We start from the raw sequence: 24,662 nt of genomic DNA on the forward strand, positions 1-24,662 counted from the left end.
TTTAAGATCCTTGTTAAGGATGGCATGAATGCCTTTGTGTTGCATCAGCAAGCTGTTATAGGCAGCAGATGAACAAAAAACCAAAAAGCCCTGCATCGCATCTTAAAAAGAACCATCCCCTCTATATGAAACCCTTAAACAACTAAAAAAGTTCCCACAAAAATAATGAGTTTTGTAGGCTGCCATTTTGTGGGGATTTTGTTTTGCATGCCCATTAAATAAATGCCACATACAATAGAATGCAAACACTTGAAATTCTTCCAGTACACACAGAGTTACTAAACAAATGAAGGTCATTAAGTTAAAAAAAAAAGGAGGGGGATACACCTCAAAAAAAGCCATTCCACATCCATTTGAAGATCAGCATATATTTAAAGAAAAAAACTTTTAGCCACATACATTTTAAATGAGATGAAAGGTTAGCCAAACATATTTTATGATGAGATAACCATTGACTGGTCATGCAAATGACACATATAGTTTAGAAATGTACTGGCTCTGAATTGCGACTGGGGGGAAACCCCTAAACTTCCATATGAAAATGGGTGCAAACTGTGGGTGGGGGAAACAATAGAAATGATCTAAAGCATGGAGCTCACAGAACTCACATGGCATCTTTTTCCTTGAAATTTATGTTTATAATATTATAAGCCAGTAAGAACTCTTTTTTTTTTTTGCAGGAAAATAAAATGCCACAGAGAACATACACGAATAAAATTTAGGTTACAGTAATAGGAGGTGGTGGGGAGGAAGGTGTACAAGACAGCATATTACCTTACATCATTTATCAGAGTTCCTTGGTGATGTGTAAGTACAGAAGTGGTACACACCAGAACCTTCTATAATTCAAATCAGTAATTATGCTACAAATGTGTTTACAATCACTGCAGTTATGGCTCAATATTCATATCTTTATCAAGATTAAATTAATACAATAGGAGCTCAAGAGCTGCATAATCCCAAGCCTACAGCCTAAATCTTTAATTTTATTAAATATTTTAATAGCATTGGATTCCCTCAAAGGAAAATTTAGAGCTGTTTAAAAGGGAACAAATTCTGGATACTGGTAAATTATTAATAATAATAAATGCAAAATTTGTGAAGCCCATATATACTCATACTCCTAAGGAGTATGCTCTTAGCGCTTAAGAACAAGAAGAACCTAACATGGACAGCATACAAGGAACAGGAAAACAAATAAATAACATATGATGAGCTATAAAAGAATAAACAACCGTATTAAACAAAGAATAAAATCAAATACAGAAAACACAAAGAGGAACCAAATAACAAGAGCTGAAAGTAATACAATATTGCAAAAGGAAGGGTGTGAAAACTGGATTCCAAGGAATCATGGCTTAGCGAAGGAGACCCTTTTTGAAATCAACAGATGATGTAAATTAGGAAAAGAATTAAGAGATATCCAAGTGATATATTGTGTAGAATAGACCTTAACACGCAGAGGTCTAAGAACTATTTTTTCCCACAAACAGACCCATTGTACCACCTGCTGAGGACGAAACTGAGCGCAAAATATTTCTTCAAATTTAAGTTTACTTCATTACAAGAGAGTAATTTATCAGACAGCAAAATAACACAGCTCAGTAAATGAAATAAAAGCCTTGTAACAAAGCATTTCTCGTCTGCAGTTTGGAAAGAAGTCAGGACCTCACTTTCCATAGTATCACAATAGCAGGCTTGTTCTTAGGGCAGTGCCACATTACCATGTGCATAAAGCCCTCTGCTTGTGGCATTTAACATTAGACAGAAATGAGGTCATTCTATGTCTGCTTTTTACCCTAAAAGATAAATGCAAAATGATCACAATGCATTTTTGTGACTAACAACAGTACTATATTCTACTAACCTATTAGCAACTTTGAGCTTCATTTAATGAATGGCTTGGGTCAGCCATTAAAAATATGCAAACACACTACCTCCAGCTATTGATTATAACTGATATGCAACCTTTTATCACTATCTGTTGATGAAATAATGATCAATACAACATGGCAACACCCCTGTGTTAAAAGGTGGTTATGTTGAAAATGGATGGACTGCTGGACACTTGAGCTTGGGATAGTGTCGACAATTTTTACTCGAGGGAATAAAACACTTTCAAACTCTTGTAATGTGGAAAAAGGTCACAACAATAACAAAAAGAGATGGGTAGACTTGTACTGTTTGGTCAAATGACTCAAAATATAGTAAAGAGCAGTCCAGAACTCCTGATGTATTCTGTGTCAAAAGCTACAGCTTGTCAGTGGCTGACATCATATACAAATGCTGTCACATTTAGGATTTCATGTAATTACCACTCTTCTGTAAAATCAATTTATCACTTAGTTTTTTTCTTCAACATGCACAGACACTCATTTCAATTTTCAGCCACATCTGACTTTCCAAATGCTCTCTGAAAGCATATATGATACAAAGAAGACCTTTATTTAAGAAAAGAATTAAAATCCACCTAAATAGTTCAAAAATTTTGCCAAACAAGGTCCTAGTTCTTAACATGGTGTGGTTAGTTTCAAACCTAATAATCAAATCATTTTACCACAGAGAAACAAATATTTCCACGATTTCAAAACAAGTTCCTTAACCTTTCAATTATTGAAAAGTGGGGTGTTGGAAACCACACTTTTCTCTGGGCCAACATTTTTGTGTGCTTTCAGGGCTTCACAGCCTGCTGTCTAACCTTCACAAGCCCTCGGACTGGTCAGGTACCCATTCAACAGCTGATTTAGCTCAGGGAAGTACACTGCACCACATTAAACCGAGCAGTATTTATTCCTGTCTATGGTCTTAGACATCAGTTACACTGCCACTTAGTCATATGCTGGCTCCAGCAGTAATTTTAACACCCCACCCTCACCAAAAAAAAAAAAAAAAAGTGTAATAATGCAAGCAGACTGAGCAGCCCATTTAGTGTTTTGTCAGAAGATGTCTGCCAACAATTTGATGCCCATGACATAAAATCAATGGTATCAAGAAATGTAAAAATGAATCATGTTTATTTGTATATGTGTGCATGCATGTACGCACACAATTTAGAGTTAATGAAGCTGAACGCATATGCATCTGTCACCAATAATGCAAAGAACTCCCCATATCAACAAAGATAATACAAGCCTGTTTCTATGGCACATAGCCCAAGTTTACATGCAAGCACAAGTAGATGGTGATAAAGGAGAAGAGGTAAGGTATAATGAGAGCAAGAGATGATTTCCAGATAAAGAACCACAAATTCCTTACAATTTGTGCCATCACAACTCTAGCAAAACTGTGACAAGTCCTCCCTGAAACCCCTTTTCCTTTATACCATAAACAGTAGATATACATAATTTCTAGTCATGCACATTCTCATCCAGACAAAAAAAAAAACCAAAAAAAAACCACACTTGATGATCTACTGAGACTAATGCCTATACAAGTAGGTCTAAGATTAAACACCAAACCCTGCACAAGCAAATGTGAAAAACCCTGTGCACTAGATGTACCACAGAATGTCATGTGCTGCAAGTGTTACAACCTGCACACACCTGGAAGCGCAGACAGGCATACATCTCTTCACATTATATGTGCATACCTGGATTCATTCGATCTATTACACCGTTAATAAAATTGAGTGCTTGTGAAAAAGGGGACAATGGCAGTAAAGCAACAGATCTGTTGCACTAGAACAATTGTGCAAAGTCATCCTGACACAAAATTTCTCAATCTATTTCAGTTTTTCCCTAGCTCTATGCTTATATTTACTTTTTGCTTTTTTATCATGCTGGAAAACAAAGTGATCTCTGAAAGTGCCCAGATAACAACTGACCGTCATCCTTTATTTGCAAATGCCACATTTGTCAGTCTATTGTTCTCTGAAAATTATGATACAAATCACAGGAACGTACACAGTCCGCCCAAAGGCTCAAACATCAAATGCATTAGTTCATATAATTCGATTCTTTTCTTGTGGTAGGGGTAGGAGGAGGTGTGGAGCGGTGGGTATGAGGTATGGAAGGACTCAGTCTAAAAGCTACTTGAACAGAATATCCTAGTAGCATGAAAAGCATAAGCTGCTGGCATCAAGTTAAGGAAAAGGAAGCAATTAAAAATTTCAAGACCTCATCATCCGCAGGTCATGCAAAGGAAACTGAGACCTTGTGCATCTTGGTTTTGAGATCCATGTTTGCATCACCTTGAGCCAGGTACAACCAAACCTTTAGGAATGCATCCACCCATGTACACATGCACATCCATACACACACATGTAAGCAGAATCCTCCTCAGATGTGGAAGTTCTTCCATTATTTTTTTCGCCCTCTTTCCTTCTTCCATGCCTCGATCTTCTGCTTTAGTTCTGTGTCTGGAAAACAAGCAGGCAAGTAGGCAATTCCTTAAACTTAGAGCCCATTATAACATAGAGGAGCCAAAAACACTATTTAAATATGACACAGCAGACCATCTGCAAGTAATTATTGTATTTTCATCATTGAGCTTTAAGAGAAATATAGCAAAGGGTAGCGGAAGAAAACTACACAAGAATCATGTCAGTCACTGACCTGACACGAGCTGGTCTTCTGTGAGGGGTTGTCTGTTGAAGGGGTCTGTCTGTGAATTGAGCAGATGTCGCATAATGATGGCTCTGTCCATAACAGTGCCACATGGCAACTTCACTGGGTCCTTCATCAGTGTGTCCATCAAAGGGTCTGGTCCATGAAATGACACAAGAACAATAGAAAAAATATCTTCCTGGTGAAATTTTGGGGTGGTCCCAGTCTGTTAACAACTCAAAAAAAAAAAAACCCATTTAGGAAGCTGTTCAGCTACTGACCACTCAGCCCTCTGAACCACCCACATGGACCCCTTCTTGGACATATCACTTTACACACCTCAGAAGTCAAAGTTTAAAAAAGTTTGTTTATTTGGTCCCTGCCAATACCAATTGTTAAATATCACCTTTGTATCATATACCATATTCTGATCAGGGTTATTACCTGCTCTTGGTGAAATACCTTCTTAGTTTTTATTTAGCTTGAAAATAACAAAGTTGTCTGCTTTATATCTAGGGTCTCATGTGTTAATAGGCACAGATTAAAATGATTTTTATTTTCTGTAATAATCACTTTACAAAGATATTTAGCTAGAAAAACAATAAACTTTCAGACATCATTACTTTGATACACCCTCACTCATCTAGTCTCACTAGTTTTATGTTGCCTTTGCTTACCTTTGAAGTCATCAGGTATATCACCCAGGTCTTCTTCCATTCCAGCTCTCTGTACAACAATCTTCTGAACTTTTATCTGAAGGGCTTGGAATTCTTTTATCTTTGTGTCTGACTTGATATTTGCTTTGGTCATGCATGCGATGGCATCATCAAACAGCTCTTTGCTGAAAGATCTCTGGAAATGCAAGAAAGTCTTTCCATTAAAATATTAGTAATTGCCAGCTGAGGGAACTGTGAGAAACAGAAATATCTTCCATATGCCTCAGTATACACATCAAGTGTTCATTCTCATCGCATAACATATATTAGAGTATTTGAAATCCTTATTGTTCCTCATGACTTAGCGGTTCTTGGACTGACCAGGTAAAAGGAAAATAGAAAGCAGGACTTACACGTTTGACCAGCAAAAAAATGAAACTAATCTGATGCATGGCTGATTCAATCCAACATTTGGGCAGAAAAATCAAAACCTTGATTGAGTGGAGGTCTTCATATAATGAACTGTAGTGTGATCTAAACCTTCTCTCTAGGAACTATAATTGTGAACACTTATGCATGATATGACCATCAAAGAGGACATGTTTTAGTACAATAAGGGTGGGTGAGTGAATACGAAAGTCATCAAATCACAAGCACAGCTGCACAGATACACTTAAATGTGTGAAAATAAGAAACTGAATAAGCCTCAATACAATGTCACACAGCTCTTTGACTGGAGAACTGATTTGAATAAGAAGCATCTTTACCTCATCCTGAGCTATGGCACAGGCAAAAGTCTCACTGTCAAGGTGAAGGTATATGTCTACAAGGGTGCTCAGAAGTTTTTTAGGCTCCCAGCCATACTTGATAGGATTCTTGACTTTCAGGTCCTTGCACTTGCGGCCACACAGCTGCTGAAGGTTGAAGTCCAGCATGGCTGCCAGTCTCTCCACCAGAGACTATGAGAACGAGACCAGCAAGGCACCTCAGTGTGCTCACTTTCACAGAGAGTTTCTCTCCTTTTTTTTATGGCACATTATTCACATTAATAATTCCCGGGATCTTTCCAGATCTATTTTTTTTCTCTCTCTCCACCCTGTATTTGTATCACTCGCTACCACTTGGATCAAAGACATTTCAGGACAGAAAATAAGAATTTACATACTAAATATGGTGATACATAAAAAAATCTTGAGTAAGACATTAACAATCTGCATGCTTAGATGCTCTCTTGCCAAACCCCAAAAAATCTCATGATACAAGATCTAAAACATAATGAGAAAGAAACTGTTTGGCCTCTAATAGATATTCTCCAGGCTGTCTCCATTCAGTCTAGACATAATTTAACTGTAAAATGTGTCTTGTAGGTGAACAGAAACAATGCAAATCCATAGCAACATCAAATACTTACTTCTTCCAGGAAAGGATCTTTGATCTCCTCTGTCAAATAATGGAACATCTCCACTGTTTCTGTGGCCAAAGTAAGGTATGATCGGCACTGCCGCTCATCCATAGAGAGTTGTCGAATCTTTTGCTGCTGTTGATCCTAAAGGAACATGGTAAAACTGGTTAGTACTATTTACTTCTCATTTATCAGCACAGCATTAAATATACAAGGGATGTTCTACTTCCAAACAGATTTCAGTATTTCGCGTGCTTTCAGCAAGTACAGAACATGTGGTGTCTAGCGAATTGTTCAGAGTAAAATGTTTAAAAAAGTTCTCCAGGTTTGCTTTATTGCCAAGTTTGGACAGAAGTGGAACATCCCTTGTATAATATCATACTGATCATGCATTAGAAGAATTTATAGTTAGGAGCCCATCATTCATGTCCAAAGAATAACAAGTTTTAACAGGATCAAACAAGTAATTAAAGCTGCAAGCTCAAATTCTATCTAGGCTTCAAAAAGTTTCTAAATCTTAAAATGTAGATAAAGGTAAAGGTTAGGCTTAACCCTTGTCCATCAAATTTCAGACAACGTTTGAGCAAGCATTTCAAACAAAACCTTCAACAGCTTACACGAGTGAGAGTGTTCCACTGTGCCTGATTGTCCATCAGCTCTTGTGTCTCATGTATTCTCTTAAGGCTATCCAAGCTCTCATCCAGGAGGAAGGTGGTATCATTCATAAGCATGTTGATAAAGCGCACAAACTGTTTTCCCATTACTGAGGAGAAACAAAGTTAAGAGTTATGAGCATGAACTGAACCTTTTTTCAAAATGTATGAGTTTAGAAAGCAACAATTTTACCCTTCGCTTATTTCCTCCTCTACAGGTAATTAAAGGCTATTCTAGTTTCTCTCACATCTATAGTACAAACATTGCTTTTTGAGCACTTCTTTTTCATTTTTTCTTGTTTTGAAATTTTCTTAAACATGGACAACTTACTTCTATAGCTCACAAAAGAACACCACACATACACACCTTGCCTCCTGAATGAACTTGGTCTTGTGGGCACGGATGGCCCACATGGATTTGAAAATGATTGCCAGGTGATAGCGAATTGTAAACTTGTCATAGAATTCGCTGCTGGCTCCTGTACTCTCTACATCTAAATAGTACAGAAAAAAGAAAATATGTGTAAGGAGATACAGAGAAGGTGAACATGCACATAATATAGTTTAAAAATAAAAAATAACAATAGCATACCAGGTATTTTTAAATTTGGCAGTAGGATTATTGTATAATTATCCAGAGAATACACACCAACATAAAACTGCATTAGTGAAGGGGTTAGAAAGGTCAGGGCTAGCTCGTGCATCAGAAAGGCCTGGTTGATTTTCCCAGCTTTAGGCTGCACAACAGGCTGCATGACAAAGATAACCTCCACCAGTTTGGCCACAAGGTAAGGGTTGCGGATGTAGTTCTGGGAGCAGATCATAACAATCAGTAACTGAAGGACATCACCCATGCCAGGGTCTGCCACCAGAACTTCGGGACTAAATCTGGAAATGGAAGAAAATCCAATTTTAATAATAATAAGAGCATTTCTATAGGGCATTACCCTGCCGACAGCAAGATCAATATGTTTTGACATGAACAATTGGCTTAACAATATCTCTATCACACTCACACAAAACACACATCATCAACTACTAAAAGTATGCTCGAAAAATGTTAGTCTTAAAGCCAGACTTCAAAGTATCAAAAAAGGTAATTGTGCAAAGTAATGGAGGAAATGCATTCCAGACACTAAGGCCTGAGAAATGATGTTGGCTGAATTCATTACAGCTGCAGCTGTAAGTGGAATCTATCTTGTTCATGATGCTGCACCTTATCAGTTTACATTATTATTATTAACATCATACATCACAACAAGTCATGAAATCTTATAATACTTTTGCTGCATTTAAAAAAAAAATGTACTAGAGCCTTCATCATCATTCCTTGCTACTCCTCGAGGAGCATAGGGCCGCAACAACACCTCGCCAGCGAACTCGGTTTTGGGCAGCCCCCCTCAGTTGGGCCCATGTGGTTCCGGTAGCCTTTGCCTCGCTCTCTACTGATCTTCTCCAAGTCTGTTTTGTCACTAGAGCCTTACCTTGGTTGAAACTCCCCGATTAATAAAAAAAAACTTTCACTCTTGTTTGCCTGTCTTACAAATATTTTTTGACAGAGTATTGTCATACCCATATGCAATACTTACTGAAGAACGAAGAGAAGATAATCAGCAATATCTTCAAGATAAAATTCTGGGAGTGCAGCAAACTCCATGGGAACATCAGGTGGCAATGGTAGTTCAGCCCTAGAATGAAGGAAAAATGTTACTATGGCTGATCTATGCAGGATAATAAACAAAGCACAGGTATGCCTATGCTGAGAGGAAGAAAAAGCTTTTTTTAAAAACCGGTACTAGCAAAAGATGTTCTAAAGTGATCCCCAAAAAGGACAGATAAAGAAGAAAGGTGATGAGTGCCATAAACATGAATTTATTACAAAATTAAAATGATGAAAGTTAGTGGTAGACAATGAGAAAGGAAGGAAAGGAGGCAGATAATGAAGACAGTGAGTGGAGAGAATAAGAGAATTCCCATTATCTGGAATGCTGTTTGAGTCCTGACCCCTGCATTTTAGGATCTGCAGCCCGAAGTAAGAACTGTGATGCCTGTGTGTAGAACCTCAGAACTCGCACCAGCATGGTTTGATCCAGCACTCCAGCATCAGCACAAAGTTTACTCTTTTGCAGCCTCTGTTGAATTTATGCATATTTTGAGACTTGTGAATGCATATACAAAAATACATTTTCTTTAAAAAACTATAATAAAGAGTTGAATAAATCAGAAGTTAGGAATTTCCATGTACTGCCTTTCTCCCCAGATAATACACAAGATTACAGAAAAATGTAACACTCGAAACATCTTCCTCTCCTTCTTTTGCTACTTTACATAGTGTTACTCTGCATTGTAGAAACTGAGCCACTGACTATAAAGGTGGCTTTAAGTTATTGATGTGTATACTTATTTTAGCAGAATGTGCTTTTTCATGACTTCCAGTATGAATCCTACCGAACCCAATGTACACTTTTTTTTTAACATTATCAAAAGCATGCTGCCACATCCAGTACTGCTCAACTGTCAGCAATCAATGAAAATAGCACTGTTGTCTCACCTGCACTTGAGATTTCCATTGTGGGTGGTTTCCCTCCATTTCATCAATCATGCGGTTTAGATCACGGATGGCTCGCAGACGGCGCTGGTATTTTCTCATGATAGGTATAATAGATAGGTGATGGCAGTGAAGAGTGAGGTAAAAGCAGTCTGTGGAGAAATTTGGCTCCTGCCATTTGTGGTCTCCTCTCTTTCCTTCATTGGCAACAAGAAATAAAGTTTCTTTTCATTCTTAAGGCAAAATTGTTCTTCATTTGATTCATCCTCCCTCTTTAAAAGAAAAGGAAACGCCTATTCCATTCACCAATAACCATCTACCACCACTATACAAAGTAAAGGTCCCATGACTTCATGGTTGAATGAGAGTAAGGTGTGAGAGCCCTCTTTTATCTTGAGGCCAGCTTGCATCCTTTTCTGTTCGGATAACGTTACTCTAACCAATAGACTATCAACTTCCCCACTGATATACTATACACAAATATTAATGATGCACAAGAATGAATCAAAAATATAGAGAATGGAAGTTCATTAGGTCACATGATCTCACCCAAATAATTAAAATGTGCTGTAGTTTATAAGCAACATGCCTTGTAGTCTGCACTTTTTTGCCCCGCTACATTTACCCCCCACTGTCTAGCTGATGTCTTTGTGTTGTCCCTGATGGATTATTGCAACTCTTTACTTGTTGATTTCCATAACTGTCTCCTGAACAAACTTCAAAGGGTTAAGAATAATGCAACTTATATTTTTCTGTAGGTGAAAAGCAGACCATGCTACAGCCTGTTTTCACGAGCTTCACTGGCTTGTAAGATCAACACACTGTGCCACTGCTGTCTTGATGGCCTCACCACAGAATAACTGTCTAAGCTACCAATGCCTTACCACCCATCGGTCTCTTCAGTCTGCTGGTGTTGTTCTCGTTTTTTGTGCCCCTCATAAGACAGGAGGAATTAGGCTCCTTCTCAGGCCTCAAAGTCTGGAATTCTCTGCCAATTTTTCTTTGAACTGTACCTAAGTTTAGCCTCAAAACCCATCTCAAAATATCTTTTACAATCAAGTGTGCTATTCTGCTTACTCCTCAGTTGTTTATCTTCATCCACGCACTTATTCATGTTTGCCATGGTGTCACTCATTTGCCAATGCATGACTGACTTGTTTTGTTTGTAGTCTTCTATATAAAGGGAATGGAAAAAGAAGCTCTACAAATTCAATTATTATTATTAACTATCATCCTTGTCTTGCCACTCAGTAAATAAATGCACAGTGGATTTTGAAGTGAGGTTTTTCCGCTCAGCATGAAGGCAACAAGATCGATTGTTATGATACTTGTTAGTCTGTGCAAGGGTATTTTTTTTTCAATTACCAAAAAAACTCCAAGAAATGAAGGGGAGAATGGTGTTTTATGCCAAGCTAGCAACTAAGGCTATATCATGGCAAAGCAGCCAGCCCTGTAAACAGATGCCACATGCAGAGAAGGAACAGCGTGCCTGAGACGAGATCTGAACCCAGGGCAGCCAATCCTCACTGTATTAGTGACAGGCGCTAACTGTTGCGCCGCTGGACTGCATCTAAAACAAGAAATGAATTGAAACAAAATCATGAGTTAATATTAACTTAAATGCATTTACATTGTGTTTTGGTGCAGTATTTTCAAAACTGAATTTATCGCATATCATGAAAAATTGTACAGTACAGTCACAGTGGTAATGATCACAGTTACAGAAAAAAAAATATCACTGATGAAAAGAAAATGTATACTCAGGTACTATACTTCTAGCTTTAAAGATGAGCTGTCTAAATCCTCCACTATGTGCAAAACAAATAAGCAAGAGGTCTGATGCCCCCCCCAAAAAAGTGGCTAAAAGGAAAGATAATGTAGACACATATAGTTTGTTCCATATATCAGGCATCTTTTTTTTACGAGTTACTGGTACACTAAGAACCAGTTTGGAATATACCAAGGTACCCATAGTGACCTTCTGTTCTCAGCCCATTGAAAAAGTGATGGTGATTTACATCCTAGAAACAGACAAAGAATAGATTCGCTATCCTACATACCAACACCAGCAGAGAATAATGACCTATACCAAGGGAATGAAGTGCAGCAAAGTCTGAGAAAAAATACTTACGAATGCCCTCTACCCACATCTCTGCCTCTTGTGAGGTGCAACTGAACCTGGCCTCCGACCTGATGGAGATGCGAGCTTTGGGGTGGAATGGGTAATAAGGATCAACCTGAAAGCAAACAAAAAAAAAAAAAAAAAAACAGTCACCGGTGATATGCATGGTCAGCTATGTACGGTTTTGGTTGCAGTTATCTAATTGCAGTATTTTGATATTTTACTAATCCTTTTGAAGAACCATTTGGTAAACTTGACGTTGCATATCATTATTTTATCAAAGTATCATTATCTTTGTATTATCACTGTTTGACATCTTGTGGTACTTTTAAAACAGCCTGCTTTTTTAGCCTTTACCTAAATACTATAACACCCCTTTATTAAGTCATTCCACATGGACAAAAAGTAAAGCAATTTATCCCTTAGAAACGGAGTGGTGGCACAAAGATCAATGTGTTCTAACATTTACACCTATTAACTTACAATAAAGACAACTGTCATTGACACACTGTTTGAATTAATATTTAAGTGATGTGATTTGCATGAAATATAGTTTTTGTTTTCTTCTACTAAATTCAAATGAAAGATGGTAATGTATGAAACGGAGAGCTCCTGTCATGAAAGTAGCTCATAAGGCAGAAAAAATTTACACAAATTTAAACAATAAAATATTTTATTAGAATATACATTAGATTTCAAATACAATCTAGTATTTTCTAGTCATTTTCATCTGTTGGAGTACAATTCCTTACCGAGCTGAGTAACCAGAAAATGTCTCGAACATGGCACTTGACAAACTGCTTCATTGTCTACTTTCAAATATAACACAATATCTGATTGGTTTATCACTCTTACTTCCTAAGGTAAGTAATTTATAGAACAATTCCTTAAGGTACAAACTTTCATTCCTTATTTATTCGCTTACACACAGAATGATGTGTTTTGTGACAATATCCTGCTCACATTATTGTGTGGAAAATGGGCACTGATGATGAAGCAATTCAATTCTGCAGACATGAAATGCTAGGAAAAAGTTATTTGTTGATGGACATTATCGTGAATATGTAGAATTGTCAGAAGAACTTCAATGCTAGCAAATCAGAACATGGAACCCACCTTATCAAGAAGAATCCTGATGGACAACAGTTCCATAATTGACATCAGATTGAGCATTAGTCCGTCTCCTGAAACAACTCGTTCATCCACCTGCATCAATTAAATGTCACCTTAGAAGTGTCTTGCTTTTAGAAGAAAAAAAAATTTACATTGCATGTACATTGCGTGTTAATATTAAAGGAAATTTAATGCTACGCTTTTCAAGAGAAGATATCCGGGTTTGGGGGGACAAATCAACAAATGCTGATCACCCACACCCACCAGTCATCACACTCAGTAAAATGTGATAGGTAGTTCTCAGTTTTGTTCTTAAATCTATAATTCATTAAATCCCATTCAATGCCTCTAACTCTCCTATTTATTGAGCTTTTAAAACAATTACTACAAAAATCTAATTATTGGACAAACTGAAGGGAGTGCTGCATTATTGATGACAGATTTTCTATTAACTTTAGTAGGAGGGGCCCTTTAATCTGGCACACTGCTATGATGCCATAACACTCCAATTATTGCATAATGTCTAATTATTGACAGAATACTTCAGGCAAATAAGACATTGCTAACTCAAAATAATAAGCACTCTTAGCAGCATACAGCATAGCATGCCAGTTAAAAAATATACATACAAAATGTGGATTCATACGAAGAAGAGAATAATGTGTAAACTACTTCACATACAGACCTGTATCTGTGCTCGCTTCATATTGCGCACAAGTAATTGTGTCAAAAAGTCAAGGGTGGTGTCCCTTGTGTCTGTGTGCACCAACAAACTGTGGATGACCTTGTAGCACTCTTGCTGCAAGCATGTAATGATAAATACTAGATGTGAGAGGAAAGTAACAAGTATATCTACAAACACTCTGTATATAATGCTTATATGCTTAATTTGAATACCTCCTTTCACATGTATTAAGATGAAATTTCTAATCTCACAAAATCCAGACAATGCTGTGCATGCTGACATGCACAAAGCTAGATAAGTTAAGCTCCAGCGCTGATAACATATCCTGACATAATCCAAGCTTAAACATCATCAGCTCATTCATAATGCTTGAATTCCTACCCTAATATATCTGAGTCAAGATATACTCCCCAAACACTAAAAATACAAACCCTGACAAATTCCAGGCTGTGCTGCAAGGACTGGTTGACAATCCTGAGGTTATCGGCTGTTAACTGGTGACCAGAGAAATATTTCTCCACAACTTTGACCTGTACAATAAAATTTTCATAAACTATAATTTATGACAATCAGTAGCTGGTTTTGGCAGGAAAGTGCTTCTAGCTACAGGTGATTTTGCAGTGAGGAGTAAGGAATGAAGATGAGGGGGGGGGGGAATTGGTGTTTTACGCCGTGCCAGCAACTGAGGCTATATTACGGCAAGCAGCCAGCCCTGTAAACAGATGCCACGTGCAGAGCAAGATCAGCGTGCCCGAGACGAGAAATGAACTCAGGGCAGCCAACCTTCACTGTATTGGTGACAGGCGCTAACAGCGCTAACCGTTGCGCCACCGGACCGCTAGGAATGAAGATGAAGTGGGAGGGAACCAGAGTAGCTGGAGTACACCAACTAAAGCCAGTCCTATAAACAGGTGTCACATATACAAAGTGGCTCAACTCAAGATCTGAACCCTGGAAATCTTAACTGAAATGGTAACAAGAAAGAAAGTGTTTTTAACCCTTTTCACTATCTATGCCCCTATAGAACAGTCTGTACTACAACCACAAATTCTGCAACATAAAGTTAGTACAGAAGTATGTACTGTGTTAATTTAACCAGAGTACATCTGATATGTCTTAAATATCTGAAAATCAATCCATCTTCTTTTTAAATCCCCATGTATATATACCATGACCTACAAAGTAGAACAAAGTTACCATCATCTCTTACATTATCTTCAGCGAACACAGAGAGGCCAAGAAAAGGTCCAAGCAATGACAGCTTTTCCATCTCCATCCCTGATGCATTACTCATTGCCTCAGGGATCCAGTTCTTTTGTTGCACCATCTGTTAAGAGAACAGAAGACACCAAATCAGATATATTTGGCAAGAGAACTATTTAGTGACATATAGCTTGCCTGGCTAAAGAGGAAAAGCAATGCTTTACTTGGTAAGAACAAATGTTACCTTACCCAGCATGCAATATGAAACACCATTTGTATCCCCTCTCATGTGCTGTTTGAAACATGTAGAAAGGCAATCTTACTTTTCCCTGGTAAAACAACTTTGCTGCAACTTGTACAGTAAAACTTCCCTATTAAGACTTGCTAAAATCTACTAGGTCATAAATCAGAAAGGTCTTAGTATGGAAATCAACCAGTCTGTTTCATATTTAAATGTTGAAAATAAAGCTCTTAAAACCAATATCATAGTGCTCTTTTAATTGTTCTCACTTCCCTCGGTCATGCTTACTGACTCTGCCATTGTTGTTCTTGGTTGAAGATTTACAGGTAAGGGCCATTGATCAATTTTAATGATAGCCAAAAAAACTTTCTTAAAATGCACATCTTTTGTAGTTTTGTTAAACACAATAAAAAGTTGCAATAAAGCACAAACAGATGGTCACAAGAATCTTATTTTTATAAATACTAGACTTTTACAAAAAGGTCATAATAAAGTGCAATCAACTGATGTATACTGATAAACAATGAACAAACAGTTTTTTTCAAAATGTAATTATTTTTGACATCACTTCTGCAGAAAGCCATAAAAAAGGGCATATGGTTGGAAGCAGTCTATTTGAAATACACTTTTTCCCACAAGCAACTTTTGTGCACATGTGCTAACACACATAGAAATGGTATTTATATAGTGAAATATGGGAGTAAATTTTTTTTTTTGGGGGGGAAGGGGGATCTAAAAGGGTCACAATAGGGAGGGTTTCAGTAAAGTTTTAATATATTATTGTGTATTATGAAAAACATTGTTACTATTAAGTTCTTTTTCTTATTAAGTCTTCTGACACTAAGTTCATTACTTAAAGTGGAATTACATTTTTCAGCCATATCCAAATATAATATGAAAAGATTTTAAATTAATGCTCATTAATATTAAACTAGCTGCAGACAAATGAAAGCCAAACCGATCATATATTATTGTCACTTTGAACATGAAGGGTTGCATCTTCATGTGTAGACAAAGACATACTTAAGCATACATGCAAAACACAGACATACACCAAATGGAATAACTTACCAAGCTACATATTGGTCGACAGTTTCTGGCATCACTCTTTATTTCACACAGCTCCACCAGGACAGACAGAGGTTCTCGAAATGTATCACTGTCCAGGGATAAGGAAGCTATCATATGATTCAAACCCTGGAGAACTGGCCCAAAAACCTTGCAACAAAAAAGCAAATGAAGTAGCGTTGCATGCTTAATTTCAGGATCTCTTACCCAGGCTGCTTTTTCATGAACAGACTAGGGTATTATTTTTACTAAGTTGTACCTTTCACAACAAAGTTGCAAATTAACAGCTGAGTTCTGTAGATTGCTCTTCCTCATCTTTGATGACAATAAAAATCTCTAAGCTTCAATAATCTCAAATAACTTATAAGAAAGCTCTATTACCATTTGTCCCATTCTGAATTATTATTCCCCATGACACTATCTAGACTGACACCAACCTCTGCGAATGCTGTCTTGTCATTCTTCAGTTTCTGTACAAGCTCAGGAAGAAACACTCGTGGCAGATTGTGTGAGAGAAGAAATGGAAGCAGTAATGATACATCACTGCAAGTTCTGCAAAAAGTAAAAGGAAATATAAAAATTACAAATAAACAAGATATAACCTCAGACTACTTTCATAAAAAAAATGTCACCAAATTTAGATTTTACTAAATGAACATGGTGAACAGACAGGTGACAAACTGTTTGGAAATGCCAGTAAAATTGAATCTATTTAGCAGTGATAAGATAAGCTATCCTTCAGATAAAAGCTCAGGCTTTGAAAATCTTACCATGCACCATGCCATAAAGTACATGAACAGCTTAGATCACACTTACTTGTCTTGACTAAATGCTCCTCTCAATACAAGGGCAGTGCTTAACACACACTGGCTTCTTGCCTCTGCTAAAGCATCACTCATAGGTGGTATACTAGAACGCTGAAATAAAGATTTTTAGAGTAAAGGAAAAGCCTGAGTGGAAAAGCTCATCATGACTTACATCTTGATTGCTTCACATTCCATAAAGCAAACTGAGTAGTGTTATAAAATACATTGTGCTGTGACAAAAAGAATGAATAAATAAGGGAAGAAACTTGACTCATTCAAGGATTTTTTTTTACTATGAATTACTGAGCTAAAGCAATCAACTTATCCAGTATTTAGTTATATTTGCAAGTAGGCAATGAGTCAGCTGGTCTATTGTGCACATATATCTTTTTTAAATTTCTGCTTTATGATCTACTTTTATAAGACCCCTCCATTACATTTGGTTACTTTTATCTGCATTTATTTCAAGAAAACAAAAACAGGTTTTTTGCACATTATATCTCCTAAATGTTAAAAAATACTTATTTAAAATGTGTCTCATCGATGGCTGAATGTACTGAAAGTTAATAGGTGAACGTATTTGAACACAATATACTTTGTACTACTTTAGCATGCTAGGGTTCAGTGACTTGGTTTTCCATTCATCTTTATGGTGTTAGTATCAACAAGAAGCTGAGAGTGGCCTCCTTACCTTAGGTGCTGTTCGCTCCTCTATTGAAATGCGTTCATAGCAGTCAAATAAATAATTAAGAACGTCTAGCTCCTCACAGGGTTGTGGTCGGAATTTTTCAGAAAACTCCCGTTTTGGGGCAGCTTCACTGATTGCACTTACACTGAAGAAAATATATACAAATAAAAATACCACAAAACTATTACCTCTCAGCATAACAAAAAAATAATAATTTTTTTTAAATTCTAAATCTTAAATAGCATTATACTTTATTATGTTGATATCAAATACATTAAATATTTTAAAAAGTAAAGATCATTAACAGCACAAAAATTACCTGTGTGGACTACTGCTGCACGTGACTACCACTGGTTTCAAAGCAGCACTGGGATTGAACCGTCCGTCAAGGATTCCTAGAGTCACCTCCATGACCATCTGGTTGATCAAGTCATGGTAGCCTCCTTCTGAAATAATTATCAAAGAACTTGATATCATTAAGCAATAAAGGCTCCTTCATTAGCATTGATGGTTTTGTGTTTGCAATAACAGATTCATGGATATATCTTCAACAGAGGATTACTGGATTATTCATGTTATCAGCCAACTGATAGATCATTCATTGCAAAAAGGAATTAGTAGATCATTTTTTTCTATTATAAATTATTAGATTAGCATTTATGAAGTGAACATATGTGAAACAAGCTATCAATAAGAATGGATTGTGGGAATCAGTTTTTACATAGCAAGTGAACTGGCAATGACAGCTTTATGTTAAATGATATTAAATAATGAACCTTTACCTGTCTGCTCTGCTGCCTCAGCAAGTTCTGGAACATACATAATATCCTCCCTTTCTTTCTGCCAGCTGACAAGAAAAATGCGGCATAGGGCTGTCTTTATTTGTTCATCTGATGCTTCAGAACTGAAACTTGGATCCTATGCAGCCAAAGGAAAAGACGACATTCTATAAACTATGAAAAAGAAAAAAACGTTATACTTCCAAGCTATATAATGCAAGAGACTCAGCTGCGTAATTTATTATGTATGAATAAACCTAGATCAATGCTGGTGACAATTTATTTTATAAAGGTAACTACTGAGATTAGTTTATAACTAAAGTTAGTTTTGATTCATCTTCCTCCCTACACCAACCCTTTAAAAAAAACCACAACGCACCTCCTGTATTGGGTGCACCATCACATAAGTTTGTCGTTAATGATATCACCAATGGCAGCACCATTGAAAAGCACGTTAATTAGACATATATATGGTGCTTATCACACTGCAAGACTGTTATTGCTTTTACTTCATTCCTTCATACATGTTCAAAATCTTGTATTTCATGAACAAAATTCCATCTGGTGAAAAATTTTCCTGCACTGAGCAATAATTATAGAGTCAGATATATGTTTAATTTCCATAAAAGAGATTATTATATATGCATGAAGGCCAGAAATGTCTCACAACAAGCCTCTCTACAAAAACTTTGGAAAAACTTTCTAACAGGCTCATGCATATTTACCCTCTTGCGTTTGTCTGGTCTTGCATCATACTCTTCCACCTCCATTGTCTCTATACCCGAGTCCACATCCATCTGGGACTGGCTGAAAAATTCAAAAAATGAAGATAGTAACAATGTGTAGTTTGCTTTATCAGTTTATGCATGGCCACACCTTTATAAACCTTCTATGTTGCACAAATGCAGGTCTGGATCAAAGGTATGTAACAGCTGGAACAGTGGCACTTTTATTTTATTGTAGCACTCCAAGAATTAATGCTGCATCTGTATTTCACAGTAGTACTTTTATAATCAGCTCTATGATCTAAAACTGTATTTATTGTAAGCAGCATTTCTTATATCACAATATCTAATTTATTATATGATCATTTTTATCGCAGGAGCTAATGCTGTATCTATATTCAATAATAGTATTTTTATCATGTACTTAAGATGAAGCTATAGATAAAACTGTCACAACTAAATCAACATGCAACCAATTAAATTTCAAATTGCAATAAAAAGTGTGTCAGTTAAAAAATAAGGTATCATGTCAGTTTCACAGTACTGTTAAAATACACATTACAAATATGTTATATTCTCTTTATTTAGAAATATTTCAATTATGAGCCCATATCTAACAGTTTCCTTGCTTTCCTTCTTGCAGGATTGTCACATGTCGCTTGCTCCAGGGGTGGTTGAGGTGTGAGGGCCAGGAGAAGGCGCATGGGGGATGGTGTAGCCAGCCGTTTATTCCGGCCAGATGAGAGGGCCAGCACATCGCGCATCTCTTGGCTGGAACTGGTCATGAGGTAATAGACCCACCTCAGGACATATAGTAAGTTGGGGGGCATACCTGATAGGGTCTTTTGTTGCTAGCCTTGACGTAAGACATGGGGGCAGGAACCCTGTTGCGTGGGTAGAGCAGATGCTTTCTTTTCCCCAGGGTTAGACTGGGACTATTTATTGAAGGCCCGGGATCGGATCGTGAGAGAAAGAGGAGCTTCGGTACACGAAGACCTGTTGTGCTCGAGCCTCTGCTGTGCTGCGTTCCCTGGTTTAGTGCGTGGGACGGGTACCGGCAGACGGTTGCATTTCTCCAGCATTTTCTGCGTGTGGCAGAATCAACGCCTCACGAGCCTTTTGGGTGAGTAATTAGAACTTTTCCTGTCGCCGTTTTGAAGGCCAATGACTAGCTGACAAGTAAGCAGATATGCAAGCTGTATGAGTGACTGTGGCTGCGAGATCTCTGTATATATATATGTGAGGCAGGGGAAGACTTATGTGCTGAGTTTATATCATGGGGAAATTTGATTTGGGTAGTGATGATGTGTCTCTGTACAGTAATGATGTGTCATTAGCAACTAAGATTGTAAGAGAATTTGCTTTGTGCATATAGGGTTTTGCATCTGTTGTAGCAGACAACGCTGTTAGCAGAACGTTAAGAGAGACCCGCTTAAGGGGGCCGGGGGGAATGGTGTTTTACGCCGTGTCAGCAACTAAGGCTATATTACGGCAAGCAGCCAGCCCTGTAATCAGATGCCACGTGCAGAGAATGAACAGCGTGCCCGAGACGAGAAATGAACTCAGGGCAGCCAACCTTCACTGTATTGGTGACAGGCGCTAACCGTTGCGTCACCGGACCGCTCCGCTTAAGGGGGCAGCTTAGTAATTATATGTGCATGGCTGGAGGGCTTGTTACCTTTGTGCATTGCTTTCTACAGACTCAATCGAATGGTAGCCGGGACGACATTTATTGTCAAAACAGATTGCCGTCCGTCACTGAAGTGATGGAGTGCGGCCAAACCTGAGTGGAATTGTCAGAGGATTGTCGGCCGAGCACCGAAATTCAAATCGTCGCAAGGACGGACTATCTGGCCACCAGGCTAAAGGATAATAGACAATGGGTCATGGTGACGCCAGCAGCGCATTGCCTAAGGCAGTGGCCTGTGAGGAAGATAGGTTTTGTTTTTGCAGTGGTGACGCTGTGTCGCAAGGACCATGTGGACACACCTTAGTTTGTTTGGGGGGTATAATGTTTTTTCGCAAAGGGAGGGCTCTCCTCCGTTTGCTTTACCAGGGCTTCTGCTTACGCAAAAAATTGCGTACAGTACGCATTAAAAGTTCATAGGACCCCTTCAATTTTCGTCAATGGGGTCCCCTTCAAATTTGGGCGAAGAACAGGGAACCCTTAAAAATCTGAAGAAGGGGTCCCTGGGACCCCAAAGAATTTAGCCTTAGCAGAAGCCCTGCTTTACTGTGTTATTGTGATGTAATGATTGTTTTCTTTTCCTTTTCTTTTGAGGTGGTGGCTCGCACCTGGTGACTGCCAATAAACTTACGTGTTGTATTGTCCCTTTGTATGCCTGTTTTGTGTCCACTGAGGAGTGATTGCTTAGTTGCTCACGCTGGGCGGGTGAAAACTGTCTGTGTGATTGCAAGTGTGCATGTGAGAGAGCATGTCCCACAACGCCTGACTGCGTTACACGACAATGATGATACAGCAGATGTTGAAGGTTATATTTAAAAATAAAGACTACCACTTCTCTGATCTTGGAAAGCATCATAATCAATTTTTCTCCAAACTAGTGGAATACCTTTAAGGGAAAAAAAAGAAAAAGTCTGAAAAAGCATAGTAATACAGTAACTAATCTTCAATGTCTACAGCTCCCATCAGAAGGAAAAAAAGCCAGACATAAAAATATTAAAAGGTTCAAGGATGAATTTGAATGTCTTACCCTTTATCACAGTCAGTTTCCATGTCAACACTTTTTTGAGATTCTGAACTCACTGGAATGTCAGCACAGGCACCAACACTGCCACCTACATGCAAATAATTTGCTTGTATCAAAAAAAAAAAAAGAGTATGACAAAGCAATCAAACATTAAACAAATAAATAATCCTGACGATAAAAGCAGTATCCAAAAACAAAATGTTGATTCTGAAAAATCTCATTTATGCATTCCCATTTAAAATAAATCAAAAACAAGTTTAATGTTGTTTTGGAAGATATTGCTGGTTACATTCTTCTCAACTCTTTCTTACATGTAACAGTTGATAATATGTATGCACCAACATTAGCAATATTAAAATTGTGTAAATTGTAAGCTTAATCTAAACTTAAAATGTTAGACTTGTCTCTCCCACCAAAGAAATTCCAATCTTGAAATGATCTTGTGAAAGTGCTACAATTTGCCCAAATGTTTAAACACAAAGCACAAACCTTCTGTGTTGAGGCGGCTAGAAGAAGCTTGTGTAGAGGAGGTGCCACAGGCTCCCATCTGTGCTGCCACACCATCTTGCACCTCCCCATGACCTTGAGTCTGTGATAATGGTACTGCTGGAGAAGGTGATGAATTATTTGCCAATTTTCCTACAGCTCCTCCGCTAGCTAGTCGAGCTAAACGACGTCTACGGATCTGCAAAATTTTTATTTACAGGACTAATTATGCATCCACAACCACTACAGCATGTTAAACATTATTTGCTACAGTAAATTAAAGCACAACAGATATGTTCATCAAATGATCTAGCGGACAAAAAAAGCAGATATATATATTGCAGCCGGACTGACCCTCGCTAAAGGCCAACACCCACTTGGCCCCTTACCTTAGTGCCAAATCAGTCTGTTCCTCTTTGGATTTCCAGGGAAGAGAACGGAAGTTCCCAAGGAAAATTTTCCACTAAAAAATTCTAGCTCTGGTTAGTCGGGTGCATTGTCTAATCTTTACCTCACGTTATGTTTCTTTTTTTAATTCCTATCCACTACAGACTACACACCTGAACTCACCCAACCTTGGAGCCCACAAAAGACCCTGCTTTACTATCTCAGACTAAAGTGTCTCTTCTATTGGTCCATCAATTCCACGGATCTTCACGTGTGTTCTCTCTGTTGCTGTGTCATGACTACATGGACAACACAAATCTCACTTGTGCTAGTGATACTCATTCACCTCATTTACATGACGAGGACACAGGTACGACACACTAGCATTCGTTTGCTGACACTGACATGCTTACACAGGTAAAAAGGTTCAAAGACATACATTTATTTACATAATGTACACATGAAACTACTGTATCTATCCTAATCTACCTACCTAGCCTATCAAAATCTAGCACCTAACTTCCTGGGGTGGGGAAAGAGGGGGTTGTGTGACGTGAGCCGCTCTTCCAGGGGACCAAAACGACTTGTGGCAAAATGGTACTTCTCACTTATTCAGGGATGGGGAAAGAGGCTGAGTGACATGAGCCGCTCTTGCAGCGGTCCAAAACGCCTTGCGGCAAAATGGTACTTCTCCCTTGCTCAACTCCCTGAGGTGGGGAAAGAGGCTGAGTGACTTGAGCCGCTATTCAGCAGACCAAAACACTATGCAGCAAAAAAGTACTTCTCGCTAACTCAGTCTCAAAGCTTTACTGCCTTACCAAGCCGGACCAGTCCCCATGCCGGGAAAACAGGTGCGAGCACTGATTTTTGTGTGCTATTTATACCAGACAGTTTGGGTGCTATGTCACCCGCTGTTGCTGCATGTCTCGTGCTGTGCCGCCCGTGTGACCAAGTATGGGGTGGAAGGGGATGCAGGGTGGAGGGAACAAGCACTGTCAGTAGTACCCGCTGCCCTAAACAAGTGCTCCCGCCACAATATGTATGTAAACTCTTACCTTAAAAAAAAAACAGATATACCAACAGTATTTATGCACAACAAATGAAAGATATTTGTATACCTTTAACACACATTTGTTTCATGCTAACACTTTTTTCAATCATTTTGAAGAAAAGAAATGATGAATACTAATGATAAATAATAAATTGATGAACATCTTTTTGTGCAAAATTGAGAACAAAAATTATAACCAATAGTACCACTTTATGTCTAAGCATCAATTAAATTTATGCTGTTGGTTTTTTCTTAAAATAATCCATCTTTCAGCTGATAAACGAGTTGATGCAATGTGCCAAAAAGATTAAATATACTTAATTAAAGAAAACAAACTCCAAATCACTTATCGTAATGTCGGCTGCTTTCTTCGGCAGGAAAATTATGGACGATATTTTTTAATTTTTACCTTGCTGCTGACAATTTCACAACAAGTTTGTACTACTCTAATATACTAGAAGTGAGCGACACTATCTATTTCACTCAAATGAAAAGTATCCTTTAACGGCAGAAATCTGCGCAGTCACACTGTAGTAGTCATCATCGATGTTATTGTTTGCGTCTCTTCCCTGAGAGGTGATGTTTGTTAAATATCTAATGAACTCTCTTAATAGCCTATACTCACCTCTTCTGGCGTAAGTTCACTCATAATTTCTTTCTCCTACTCTGTGATCAATAAATAAAAGACAGTGCTGACAAATAATATTAAAGAACAACAGATTAAGGTCTGGTGGACATTCTCCTGTCGTTCCTAAATTTTAGCTGTAGTATAGTGACGTCAAATCCGTTTCTAG

At 37.9% G+C, this 24,662-nt stretch overlaps 1 protein-coding gene across 1 annotated transcript; it reads right to left on the reverse strand.

Annotated features, from left to right (window-relative positions):
* Positions 1–2,424: 2,424 nt before the first annotated feature.
* On the reverse strand, positions 2,425–24,642 carry LOC112556546 (ubiquitin conjugation factor E4 B-like). The gene is made up of 26 exons (XM_025225644.1): positions 24,494–24,642; positions 22,434–22,629; positions 21,948–22,050; positions 19,234–19,315; positions 18,512–18,647; positions 18,049–18,175; positions 17,733–17,874; positions 17,052–17,152; positions 16,673–16,787; positions 16,239–16,385; positions 14,934–15,050; positions 14,155–14,253; positions 13,724–13,837; positions 13,042–13,131; positions 11,935–12,040; positions 9,807–10,000; positions 9,260–9,387; positions 8,845–8,943; positions 7,905–8,143; positions 7,621–7,749; positions 7,220–7,365; positions 6,612–6,746; positions 5,968–6,159; positions 5,222–5,396; positions 4,554–4,700; positions 2,425–4,357 (listed from the first exon to the last, which is right to left on the reverse strand). Exons 1-26 carry the CDS (start codon positions 24,515–24,517, stop codon positions 4,299–4,301), a joined length of 3,342 nt encoding a protein of 1,113 aa, XP_025081429.1. The 5' UTR covers positions 24,518–24,642; the 3' UTR covers positions 2,425–4,298.
* Positions 24,643–24,662: the final 20 nt, after the last annotated feature.

The sequence above is a fragment of the Pomacea canaliculata genome, linkage group LG2 (genome assembly GCF_003073045.1).
Source record: "Pomacea canaliculata isolate SZHN2017 linkage group LG2, ASM307304v1, whole genome shotgun sequence".
Classification (NCBI taxonomy): domain Eukaryota; kingdom Metazoa; phylum Mollusca; class Gastropoda; order Architaenioglossa; family Ampullariidae; genus Pomacea; species Pomacea canaliculata.